General features: G+C 39.2%; 1 protein-coding gene across 2 annotated transcripts in view; it reads right to left on the bottom strand.

Annotated features, from left to right (window-relative positions):
- aay (phosphoserine phosphatase) overlaps positions 1 to 14,074 on the bottom strand; it is a 63,478-nt gene that overhangs the window by 14,249 nt on the left and 35,155 nt on the right. For both annotated transcript variants that reach the window (XR_011714344.1, XM_071675901.1), the window contains exons 4-5: positions 4,775 to 4,920; positions 3,970 to 4,131 (exon numbers count right to left, since the gene is read on the bottom strand). Coding sequence is in view for 1 of the 2 variants with exons in the window: in XM_071675901.1 (XP_071532002.1) it covers positions 3,970 to 4,131; positions 4,775 to 4,920 (308 nt within the window). In the remaining variant the exon portion in view is untranslated. The remainder of the gene's footprint in view (positions 1 to 3,969; positions 4,132 to 4,774; positions 4,921 to 14,074) is intronic.

Below are 14,074 nucleotides of genomic sequence, written 5' to 3'. Positions count from 1 at the left end.
TTCAAAACACCCTCTTCTGCTCTCTCAACCATGCTCTTTTTATTTCCACACATCTCTCTTACCCTTACATTACTCACTTGATCAAACCACCTCACAGCACATATTGTCCTCAAACATCTCATTTCCAGCACATCCACCCTCCTGCGCACAACTCTATCCATAGCCCACGCCTCGCAGCCATACAACATTGTTGGAACCACTACTCCTTCAAACATACCCATTTTTGCTTTCCGAGATAATGTTCTCGACTTCCAAACATTCTTCAAGGCTCCCAGGACTTTCGCCCCCTCCCCCACCCTATGATTCACTTCCGCTTCCATGGTTCCATCCGCTGCCAGATCCACTCCCAGATATCTAAAACACTTTACTTCCTCCTGTTTTACTCCGTTCAAACTTACCTCCCAATTGACTTGACCCTCAACCCTACTGTACCTAATAACCTTGCTCATTCACATTTACTCTTAACTTTCTTCTTTCACACACTTTACCAAACTCAGTCACCAGCTTCTACAGTTTCTCACACGAATCAGCCACCAGTGCTGTATCATCAGCAAACAACAACTGACTCACTTCCCAAGCTCTCTCATCCCCAACAGACTTCATACTTGCCCCTCTTTCCAAAACTCTTGCATTCACCTCCCTAACAACCCCATCCATAAACAAATTAAACAACCATGGTACACTTTACTATGAACATAATATCTTTCTGTAATTCATAATATTTCACTTTTTTGTCTTGAACTTACAGAAGTATTATTTTATTAAACTTTTCACATATTATGATGTTTTATGTACACTATTTAATTTATTTCCCTACAGGCAACATATATGTAAACCTTGAAATACAAGGATTCAAGATATGCACTTTTCACAGATATGAAGATCACAGAACACTAAACCTTGTAGATTCACAGTACAGTTACATTCTGTGCATATATTATGATGCATAAACAAAATTAATGTTTGAAATTATTTTTCTTAGTCATTTCACCAATTCTCAGGAACCTCACCATGATCCATACATATTATGAATATCCTAACAATGAATCAACAATACAGTCACCCCCATTTCTTGATAAATTCAACTGCAATACCGAACACTCCTGCCATATTCCATCTTATTCAAAGCTTTCAATTGCTTTTCTCCCTTCACTGAACCTCTCTCCATAACTCTCTCATGTCACATACCACACCAACCAAACACCGTACATCTGCTACTCTGTCATCAAACATTTAACAATCCTTCAAAGTACTCACTCCATCTTTACCTCCCTTCATCACTACCTGTGGTCACTTTCCCTTTTGCCCCTTCATTGATGTTCCCATTCGTTCTCTTGTCTTTTGCACATCATTTACCTCCTTCCAAAACATCTTTTTATTCTTCCTCATGTTAAATGATACTATATCCCTGTAACTTTCATTTGCCCTCTTTTTTTTACCCTTACACCTTCCTCTTATCTCTTGCTACTTCCTCTTATACATCTTCCAACCATTTACAAATACCTCTTTTCTCTCTCACTAACAACTTTACTTCTTTTTGTCACCAGTCACTACCCTTTCTAATTAAAGCACCTCCCACCTTTCGCATCCCACATGCATCTCTTGCACATGCCATCAATGCTTCCCTAAATACCTTCCATTACTCATCCACTCCCCTCACTTCATTTACTCACTTTTTGCCATACCACTCTCAATCTTTCTTGATATTTCTTCACACAAGTCCCCTTTCCAAGCTCACTTACTCACCACTCTCTTCTCTGTAACACTGTTTCCTCTTTTTCGAAAACCACAAATTTTCAACCTCGCCTCCACAAGATAGTGATCAGACATCCCACCAGCTGCTCCTCTCAGCACAATTACATCCAAAAGTCGCTCTTTCACATGCTGATCAATTAATATGTAATCAAATAATGGCTGTTCACCATCTATCTTACTCATATATGTATACTTGTGCATATCACTCTTTTTGAACCAGGTGTTCTCAATCACCAGTCTTTTGTACAACATACAACTGCACAAGCTCTTTACCATTTCCATTAATAACACTGAATGTGCCCCAAGTATATCCTCAACTGTCACAATACTTACCTTAACATTCAAATCATCCATCACTGGCGCTACCCTGCTCTACAGGAAACAGCATCGCTAAGCCCTGCTTCAGTGAGGTAGTGCCAGGAAAACAAACAAAAAAGGCCACATTCGTTCACACTCAGTCTCTAGCTGTCATGTGTAATGCGCTGAAACCACAGCTCCCTTTTCACATCCAGGCCCCACAAACCTTTCCATGGTTTACCCCAGATGCTTCACATGCCCTGGTTCAGTCCATTGACAGCACGTCGACCCTGGTATACCACATCATTCCAATTCACTCTATTCCTTGCATGCCTCTCACCCTCCTGTATGTTCAGGCCCCAATTGCTCAAAATCTTTTTCACTCCATCCTTCCACCTCCAATTTGGTCTCCTGCTTCTCCTTGTTCCCTCCACCTCTGACATATATCCTCTTTGTCAATCTTTCTTCACTCATTCTTTCCATTCAAAACCATTTCAACACACCCTCTTCTGCTATCTCAACCACACTCTTTTTATTTCCACACATCTCTCTTACCCTTTCATTACTCAGATAAACTCGATCAAACTACCTCACACCACATATTGTCCTCAAACATTTCATTTCCAACTTATCCACCCTCCTCTGTACAACTCTATCTATAGCCCATGCCTCGCAACCATATAACATTGTTGGAACTACTATTCATTCAAACATAACCATTTTTGCTCTCTGAAATAATGTTCTCTCCTTCCACACATTCTTCATCGCCAGGTAAGCAATGTCTCAACAAGCCAGAAGGGAGCATGAAGAGCTGGATTACTCCTTCCAACTACATCGATAATGTTATCAAGGGTCTTCCATACCTGTCATACCATCAATAAAGGACTATCTTTATATGTAGATTGCGAATCATATCCTGAAGGATGTTTCATTTGTATATTCTGATAAATCTCTCCTTCCTGTACATTGGAGACTGCACTACATATGGGAGATATATACTTTTCAATGATTTATGACCGGAAGATCCATCAACCAGGGAAGTATATTATTGGTACTATCCACCTGGGTCAGTGCATCTGCACTTTGAGTCAGCACTTCAGTGGTCATCAAGTTGCTCTCCATTGACTCGGGTAGCTGTCTTTCCTTTATGACTCACCCACACACGGACTGCAGGCATTCTGTCCACAAACATACAATCTCTCCTTGTTACACTTAACTTGATGAACACTTAACTCACACAAATTCTTCCTAACTCTAAATTTTTCTGCAGTAAGTTCTATGCATTAGCCTTGTCTTTTGGCAAAATGATAGGAGCAACAGATGGATGTAGAAGGTTGGAGCATTAGATAGTAGCTGGTAGGAACATTTTGCTTGGAGCATTAGGTAGAAACAGTAGGCTGGAATATTAGGTAGTAAAATTAGGCAATAGTAGTTGGTAGGAGTCTGAAAATAAAGTGCTAGATATGCCTTCTTCCAGTGGCCCATTAAGAGTGAGGCACAAAAGGGTAAGAAGTGGCAATGAAGTTCACTAGTTATGGAGATTCTTTTGCTGTGGCAACCCACTCGAGAGAGTTCCCAGGGGCAATGGGTATAGGAGATATAGATAAATAGAATAAATCATGGACGAGATGATTCCAATTTGCACCCAAAAATAGTTCCCTATTGCAATGACAGATATGGAATGCTTTGAAGAATACTATCACTGAAATGAATAGGTACTAGCAGGTAGGTATGGTGTCTAATTCTCATGATCATACTGATGATTATTATCATTACCTTTCAAAATGTTCTGTTAATAGATTCTGTTGAAATAAGTGGAATATCACAAAGTTCTTTAACATTTGAGCATGTGTACCTAAAGTATGGATTAAAAAAGTTTGAGCTGAAATAATCTAAACAGCCTAAAGGATAACATACCAATGAAAGCATCCGCTGGTGGGCATGCTTCCATGTCTGTTGCTCCATCACCAATCATAACAACCCGTGAGTAACCTTCTCTCTTCTTTAGATGTGCAATTACTTCTGCTTTACCTCCTGACTTGCTCGTTAGTTGTGCTTCATCAAACCCACCATATTCACCTAAAAATAATACAACAGACAAATGAAAAACTGGTTTGAGAATGGATGGTAAAAAGAAATGAGAACAGAGGATTCAAATGCTTAATAAAATAGCATTGAGATACATTCAGTCTTTATCCAGCTATATTATTGAGCATGTCTCATATAAAAAGCAATGTCCTACATTAAAATTTTCCTTAACCATTTTTTTTGTGACAAAATTGTTAACATAAGGAATTATTTATAATTAAAGTAACCAAATAAGCAACACCACATATTTTAAAGAGCAGACTTTATAAATACTTTGCTTCAAGTCAAAAACTGATATAATTTTCAGTTCCATAGTTGCATGAATGTTATAGGAATTACTCCTTAATTCATCTGTGTTTCTAATATCCTCCGCTATCACAAGCAGCCTCAAAGGGATCCAATGGTCTGTTGTTGTTTGCATTCCTTTGTATTTCTTTGTATCTTCACATGAAATATTGGCAAAGTATCCATACTATAAAAGAAAGATAAAGATAAAACATGCTTGAAAATTATGCAAAAGGAGAAAGTGCAAATGAGGAAGCAGAAAAGGAAAACAAAAATAGGAAAAGTAAAGTAAGAGAGAATAAAGAAGAAAGTATTTAGAGTTTATGATAAACAACAAATACATACTCACCATCAAAGAAAAATTTCAGTCTATTTGCAAAAATATTTTCCAAAGGAATGTTGAGCATTTTGGCCACTGGAGCTATGAGAGATCGAAATCCACCAGATACTAGGTAAACATCTACATCACGTGCCTGTAGGGCCAATACTAACTGGCTGAAAAATACATGTGGAAGGAACTCATTATCTCATATATCAAGAATAATACATGCTAAGAGGGTTTACTGAGTTAATACTTTTTACTTGATGGATTACCACCACCCAAAAATGGGAAATGACAAACATGTTGACTTTAAGTTTTAGATTTATACAGAGATGGATGGATAATATTACTGAAAAGAAAGAGGTTTAAGGAAAATAATTCATTTCTTGATTTTTTTTATTCTTTATCTTTTATTTTGGACAGCGACAAAGCAAAATAAAAAATAAAAAAAAATCAAGAAATGAATTATTTTCCTTAAATCTCTTTCTTTTCAGTAATATTATCCATCCATCTCTGTATAAATCTAAAACTTAAAGTCAACATGTTTGTCATTTCCCATTTTTGGGTGGTGGTAATCCATCAAGTAAAAAGTATTAACTCAGTAAACCCTCTTAGCATGTATTTACAGCATGGGTCTCATGTGCTTTGAATTTACAGGTTTTGAATTAGTCATAAGAATGTCTGCACAAACTTTATAGGAAAGTGAAGTTTTTAATAAATATATGAAAACAGAGTGGAATTACATGAAAACCATGAGCTAATACGATAATTTTTTCCAGTATCCTTTGGTCTAGTATAAATGATACTATCTGTCTATCTATCTATCTGTCTATCTATCTATCTGTCTGTCTATATCTCTGATGCCTGTTCCCTCCAGGAACTCCCTCAAGGGGGTAGCCACAGCAAAAGAATCTCCATTACTGGTGAACTTAAGTTCATATACAATGCCTGTAATTTCACACAACAGATGTTGGTCAGTTATTTACTGGAGTTTACCGATATTTTAGCTGCTATAACTATCCAGCATCAGAAGACAATGGAAAGACTCTTACATCTTAAGCACTTAGTATTTACTTAGCATATAAAGCCTAAGAGAATTTCTTTATGTTCAACACAATAAGTACCAGTCATCTAACTTAGGGTACGAAACAAAAATTTTGTGCTTGTATTTCATGAAAATAATCTGTAAACTTTTAAGATTCTTGAAGAATCACAGTATCTTAAAAGAAGACAAAAGAATATTGATTATTAAACAAGTTACTTACCAGGCTGTCTACTAGAATTTGAAGGGGGAAAAGAATAATGCGATAAGCATGCAATGATCATGGTGTGCGACCACAACACCGTGTAGATAGGACACAGTTGGTTTTCATTTCTTACATTTTAAGAAGCTGCATTAGTTTGAATGCATCCAGTTACTGTTCACAAAAAAACCTAGTTCTGGTGTGTCAAAAGGTGAACAGAATTTCAGCAGGTGAGTAATGTACATTTAGTTAAACCTAATACAGTATGAATGCAAAGAACATCATGGTGGTTTTCCTGGAGAATGAAGACAAAGTTCAAAACGAAACCGGATGATGAAAAAGAGTAGATTGTTTAAGGAGGTAATCTTTATTGGATACATCTAATAAAGATGGAACAATGGAGAACAAGATTTCTGACTATGATGAAAGAAAGGACACAATGTTGAAGCTGTAAGTAAAGAAATGAGAGAAATGTTAGCTAGTAGTTAACATATAAAAAGAGTTATGGGTGTTCAGTAGCATAAACTTATTTGAATACAAACATTAGATGTAGATACCGATGGCTAAAGATGAAATTCAAAGAATTGTTACCAGTAACTAAGAAAAATCTACTCTTAGGGATATACTGAATTGTAAAGATTCAAAGGTAAAGGTAGAATTGTGAGATGACATAGAAAGAAAAAAATGTAGAAAAATATTTATTTACATTCATTTATTTTGCTTTATCGCTGTCTCCCGTGTTTGCGAGGTAGCGCAAGGAAACAGATGAAAGAAATGGCCCAACCCACCCCCATACACATGTATATACATACATGTCCACACATGCAAATATACATACCCATACAAAGTATGAATAATAATAGAACAATAATGATAATAATAATAATAATGATAATAATAATGATAATAATAATAATTAATAATAATAATAATAATAGAGATAGTTGCATAGTCAGTACAAAGGGACTTGGGATGTGTTGAAAAGGTCATTTGTAGTGTAGTGATGAGTGTTGTCCATAATGTAAGTGTGAGAGGTGGATTCGTGTTTGTCTGGGGTAGCATAGTTTGTGATGGGTGAATTGGATTGATTTGGAGGGATCATTTGTTTAATGCTTGTCAGGTTATTTCAGTGGGTATATGGGGGGATCTGTGAGTAGAGATTACTGAAGTTTAAGGCAGAGGTAAGCTTTCATTTCTGCCTTGGGTTGGTGGTTAGTTGTAGTAGTTTAGGTTTGAGGGGTCTAGTGCTGTTGCAAAGGATAGAGTACCAAGCTTGTTGGAGTGGGATTGTATTAGGAGGAGCTTTGTTACATTGTGGTGGTATTGAGTGTTTGTGGTTTTAAGCAACCAGTGAAAGTTCTGAGTGCACTAATTCGTGTGGTTGGTAACTTATTTTTCATTTTAAGAGGGTGGAAGACAAGGCAGGTGAGGCAAACTTTAAATTGAAGTGGATGATTTGTTTGTAGAAGATGCTGAGGGATTCTTGTGCCAATTAGTGTTCCAAGAGCATTTACAGTGAACTGGGAAACCTATTGACTGTAGGTCGCTAAAATTGAGGAAATGACTGCACAATTATCCCTGGGGATACGGGAAAAAAATACTTCCCACGTATTCCCTGTGTGTCGTAGAAGGCGAATGAAAGGGAAGGGAGCGGGGGGCTGGAAATCCTCCCCTCTCGTTTTTAATTTCCCAAAATAAGGAACAGAAGGGGGCCAAGTGAGGAAGGATATACCCTCAAAGGCTCAGCCCTCTGTTCTTAACGCTACCTCGCTAATGCAGGACATAGCGAATAGTATGAAGAAGAAGAAGAAGAAGGAGACTGCACAATTAACATCAACTTATTTTTGCATTGTAAAACATTAGGACCTTCAAAGCCTTGCACTTCACAGACAAATCAACAACAAAAGAATGTCAGTGATATTAAAAGTTCTGCTGTTTTATCAAGAATGCTTTTGAATATTATTTAGGTTGTTCATCTCATTAGGATACAATTTTCATGTCTTTCCACATGATAATTTTCTGCTATGCTATATGGATCCTTTGTAGAATCTGAAGACACCATGAGCACCACATAGTCATGATCTTGATTACATCTCTATTGATAATCATTTTTTGTGCACTACTTCTGTTGTTGTTTACTTTACTAATATTTGCTGCTATTTTTATAAAAAGAGTGTGGTTGAGAGAGCAGAAGAGGGTGTTTTAAATGGTTTGGGCACATGGAGAGAATGAGTGAGGAAAGATTGACCAAGAGGATATATGTGTCGGAGGTGGAGGGAATGAGGAGAAGTGGGAGACCAAATTGGAGGTGGAAAGATGGAGTGAAAAAGATTTTGAGTGATCGGGGCCTGAACATGCAGGAGGGTGAAAGGCGGGCAAGGAGTAGAGTGAATTGGATCGATGTGGTATACCGGGGTCGACTTGCTGTCAATGGATTGAACCAGAGCATGTGAAGCATCTGGAGTAAACCATGGAAAGTTTTGTGGGGCCTGGATGTGGAAAGGGAGCTCTGGTTTTGGTGCATTATACATGACAGCTAGAGACTGAGTGTGAACAAATGTGGCCTTTGTTGTCTTTTCCTAGTGCTACCTCGTGCACATGCGGGGGAAGGGGATTGTTATTTCATGTGTGGTGGGGTGGCGACAGGAATGAATAAGGGCAGACAGTATGAATTATGTACATGTGTATATATGTATATGTCTGTTAGTGTATATATATGTATATGTTGAGATGTATAGGTATGTATATGGGACGTGTATGTATATACATATGTATGGGGGTGGGTTGGGCCATTCTTTCATCTGTTTCCTTGCCCTACCTCATGAATGTGGGAGACAGTGACAAAGTCTGTTAGTGTATATATATGTATATGCTGAGATGTATAGGTATGTATATGGGACGTGTATGTATATACATATGTATGTGGGTGGGTTGGGCCATTCTTTCATCTGTTTCTTGCCCTACCTCGCTAACGTGGGAGACAGTGACAAAGTATAATAAATAAATGAATAAATATATGGTGTGGGAGGTAAGCTGTTAGAAACAGTGAGAAGATTTTATCAAGGCTGTAAGGCATGTGTACGGGTAGGAAGAGAGGAGATTGATTGGTTACCAGTGAAGGGTGGTCTGCAGCAGGGAAGTGTGATGTCACCATGGTTGTTTAATTTGTTTATGGATGTGGTGGATAGGGAGGTAAATGCAAGAGTTTTGGAGAGAGGGGTGAGGATGCACTCTGTTGGAGATAAGAGAGCCTGAGAAGTGAGACTGTTGTTTGCTGATGGTACAGCACTAGTGGCCGATTCAAGTGAGAAACTGCAGAAGGTGGTGCCTAAGTTTGGAAAAGTGTGTGAAATGAGAAAGTTGAGAGTGAATGTGAATAACAGTAAGGTTATTAAGTTCAGCATGGGTGAGGGACAAGATAGTTGGGATGTAAGTTTTAATGGAGAAAAATTGGAGGAAGTGAAGTGTTTTAGATATCTGGGAGTGGACCTTGCAGTGAATGGAACCATGGAAGTGGAAGCGAGTCACAGGGTGTGGGAGGGGGTGAAGGTTCTGGGAGTAATGAAGAATGTGTGGAAAGAGAGAATGTTATCTCAGATAGCAAAAATGGGTATGTTTGAATGAATAGTAGGTCTAACAACATCATATGGTTGCGAGGCATGGGCTATAGACAGGGGTCATATGGAGATGGTTGGATGTGTTGGAAATGAAATGTTTGAGGACAATATGTGATGTGTGGTGGTTTGATCGAGTAAGAATGAAAGGGTTGGAGAGACGTTTGGTGATAAAGAGTGTAGGTGAGAGAGCAGAATAGGATGTGTTGAAATGCTGTGGAAATATGGAAAGAATGAGTGAGGAGAGGTGGACTAAGATTATATATGTGTTAGAGGTCGAGGGAACAAGGAGAAGTGCAAGACCAAACTGGAGGTAGAAGGATGGAGTGAAAAAGATTTTGAGTGATCGGGGCCTGAACATGTGGGAGGGTAAAAGGTGTGCATATATTAAGAGTGAATTGGAATGATGTGGCATACTGGGTTAGATTTTCAGTCAATGGACTGAACCAGGGCATGTAAAACATCTGTAGTAAACCATGGAAAGGTCTTTGGTGCCTGGATGTGGATAGGGAGTTGTGGTTTCAGTGCATCACACAAGACAGCTAGAGAATGAGTGTGAGTGGATGTGGCTTTTTTTCGTCTGTTTCCTGGCACTATATCGCTGACACAGTGGGTGGTGATGGTGTTTCCTGTGGGGTAGGGTGACGCTGGGAATGGATGAAGATGAGCAAGTATGAATATGTTCATGTGTATCTATGTATATGTATGTGTATGTATGTATATATGTATGTCTATATGTAGATGCTGATATTTATATGCATGTATATATGTATATATATGTATATGCATGAGTATAAACATGTATAAATGTGTGTATATGAGTGGATGGGTAAAATTTTCTTTGACTATGTCCTGGCATCACCTCGCTAGCATGGGAAATGGTGATCAAGTATAATAAATGAATGAATAGATAAATAGATGAATAAATGCATAATGTGGATGTTAATGTGCTGAGGTGCAACTGGAGGGATGTCTGATCATTATCTTGTGGAGGCGAAGGTGAAGATCTGTAGAGGTTTTCAGAAAAGAAGAATGCTGGGGTGAAAAGAGTGGTGAGAGTAATTGAGCTTGGGAAGGAGACTTGTGTGAGGAAATACCAGGAGAGACTGAGTACAGAATTGAAAAAGGTGAGAACAAAGGACGTAAGGGGAGTGGGGGAGGAATGGGATGTATTTAGGGAAGCAGTGATGGCTTGCGCAGAAGATGCTTGTGCATGAGAAGCGTGGGAGGTGGGCAGATTAGAAAAGATAGTGAGTGGTGGGATGAAGAAGTAACATTATTAGTGAAAGAGAAGAGAGAAAAGTGCAAGAGGTGAAAAAGAAGGCAAATGAGAGTTGGGGCGAGAGAGTATCATTAAATTTTAGAGAGAATAAAAAGATGTTTTGGAAGGAGGTAAATAAAGTGCGTAAGACAAGGGAACAAATGGGAACTTCAGTGAAGGGGTCTAATGGGGAGGTGATAAGTAGTGGTGATGTGAGAAGGAGATGGAGTCAGTATTTTGAAGGTTTGTTGAATGTGTTTGATGATAGGGTGTTTTGGTCGAGGTGGTGTGCAAAGTGAGATGGTTAGGGAAAATGATTTGGTAAACATAGAAGAGGTAGTAAAAGCTTTGTGGAAGATGAAAGCCGGCAAGGCAGCAGGTTTGGATGGTATTGCAGTTGAATGTATTAAAAAAGGGGGTGACTGTACTGTTGACTGGTTGGTAAGGTTATTTGATGTATGTATGACTCATGGAGAGGTGCCTGAGGATTGGCGGAATGCTTGCATAGTGCCATTGTACAAAGGCAAAGGGGACAAAAGTGAGTGCTCAAATTACAGAGGTATAAGTTTGTTGAATATTCCTGGGAAATTATATGGGAGGGTATTGACTGAGAGGGTGAGGGCATGTACAGAGCATCAGATTGGGGAAGAGCAATGTGGTTTCAGAAGTGGTAGAGGATGTGTGGATCATGTGTTTGCTTTGAAAAATGTTAGAAATACTTAGAAAAGCAAATGGATTTGCAAGTAGCATTCATGGATCTGGAGAAGGCATATGACAGAGTTGATAGAGATGCTCTGTGGAAGGTATTAAGAATATATGGTGTGGGAGGCAAATTGTTAGAAGCAGTGAAAAGTTTTTATCGAGGATGTAAGGCATGTGTACGTGTAGGAAGAGAGGAAAGTGATTGGTTCTCAGTGAAGGTAGGTTTGCGGCAAGGGTGTGTGATGTCTCCATGATTGTTTAATTTGTTTATGGATGGGGTTGTTAGGGAGGTGTATGCAAGAGTTTTGGAAAGAGGGGCAAGTATGCAGTCTATTGTGGATGAGAGAGCTTCGGAAGTGAGTCAGTTGTTGTTCGCTGATGATACAGCGCTGGTGGCTGACTCTAGTGAGAAACTGCAAACTGGTGACTGAGTTTGGTAAAGTGTGTGAAAGAAGAAAGCTGAGAGTAAATGTGAATAAGAGCAAGGTTATTAGGTACAGTAGGGTTGAGGGACTAGTCAATTGGGAGGTAAGTTTGAATGGAGAAAAACTGGAGAAAGTGAAGTGTCTCAGATATCTGGGAGTGGATTTGGCAGTGGATGGAACCATGGAAGTGGAAGTGAATCGTAGGGTGGGGGAGGGGGCGAAAGTTGTGGGAGCATTGAAGAATGTGTGGAAGTCGAGAACATTATCTAGGAAAGCAAAAATGAGTATATTTGAAGGAATAGTGGTTCCAACAATGTTATATGGTTGCGAGGCATAGGCTATGGATAGAGTTGTGTGGAGGAGGGTGGATGTGCTGGAAATGAGATATTTGAGGACAATATGTGGTGTGAGGTGGTTTGATCGAGTAAGTAATAATAGGGTAAGAGAGATGTGTAGTTATAAAAAGAATGTGGTTGACAGAGCAGAAAAGGTGTTTTGAAATGGTTTGGTCACATGGAGAGAATGAGTGAGGAAAGATTGACCAAGAGGATATATGTGTTAGAGGTGGAGGGAACAAGGAGAAATGGGAGACCAAATTGGAGGTGGAAAGATGGAGTGAAAAAGATTTTGAGTGGTTGGGGTTTGAACATGCAGGAGGGTGAAAGGCGTGCAAGGAATAGAGTGAATTGAAACGATGTGGTATACCGGGGTCAATGTGCTGTCAATGGATTGAACCAGGGCATGTGAAGCGTCTGGGGTAATCCATGAAAAGTTCTGTGGGGCCTAGATGTGGAAAGGGAGCTGTAGGTTCGATGCATTATTACATGACAGCTAGAGACTGAGTGTGAACGAATGTGGCCTTTGTTGTCTTTTCCTAGTGCTTCCTCACGCACATGAGGGGGGAGGGGGTTGTTATTTCATGTGTGGCGGGGTGATGATGGGAATGAATAAAGGCAGACAGTATGAATTATGTACATGTGTATATATGTATATGTCTGTGTGTGTATATATATGTATACGTTGAGATATATAGGTATGTATATTTGTGTGTGTGGATGTGTATGTATATACATGTGTATGTGGGTGGGTAGGCCATTCTTTCGTCTGTTTCCTTGCGCTACCTCGCTAATGCAGGAGACAGTGACAAAGCAAAATAAATAGATGAAGAAATACATAATATTTGATTTTATTCTTATTTGCCATCTCCTGTGTTAGTGAAGTAGCACCAGGAACAGACACAGCCCCCTATCCAAAATCAGGCCCCATTGTTTCCCCCGGCTGCTTCATGTGCCCTAGTTCAGTCCACAGACAGCATGCTGAACCTTGTTTACCATTTCACTTCAATTCACTCTATTCCATGTACATCTTTCAACCTCATGCATTGTCAGGCCCCGACCTCTCAAAATATTCTTCACTCTACTCTTCTATCTCCAATTTAGTTGCCTCCTTTATCTTGTCCCCACCACCCATGACACATATATTCTCTTTGTCAACCTCTCCTCAATCATTCTCTTCATATATCCAAATCATTTCAGCACTCCCTCTTCAGCTCTCTCAACCACACTTTTCTTATTATCACACTCTCTCTCTTACATTTATTACTCGCTCAATCAACCCTACCACATTCTGTCCTCAAACATAATATTTCCAAGACATCCAACCTCCTCTGCACATTCTCATGTGTAGCCCATGCCTTGCATTCACACAGCATTGTTAAGACTACAATACCTGCAAACTTACTTATTTTAGCCCTCCCACATGATTAACTCTCAACACATTCCTCAATGCTCCCAGAACCTTGGCCTCCTCTCGCACCCCATGACTTATTTCTGCTTCCATGGTTCCATTCACTGCCATGTCCATTTCCAGGTATCTAAAACACTTACTTTACACTATTCATCTGATAAATCCTGGAGGGAGTACCTACTGGAGAACTTGGTAATTAATATCCACACATGATAAAGGGTTTTGAGAAAGCCCGGAAAACAATACTCTAAATGAAGTTTGGATGACACCACATCAGTACAGAAGTAAAAACAGTGTGCATATAAGACTAACCGGCATAAGTCATTCTGATGCTG

This window comes from Panulirus ornatus, chromosome 21 (genome assembly GCF_036320965.1).
Source record: "Panulirus ornatus isolate Po-2019 chromosome 21, ASM3632096v1, whole genome shotgun sequence".
NCBI lineage: Eukaryota > Metazoa > Arthropoda > Malacostraca > Decapoda > Palinuridae > Panulirus > Panulirus ornatus.
Note: the sequence above shows the minus strand (reverse complement) of the source record. Positions and strands in the feature narration are given on the sequence as shown.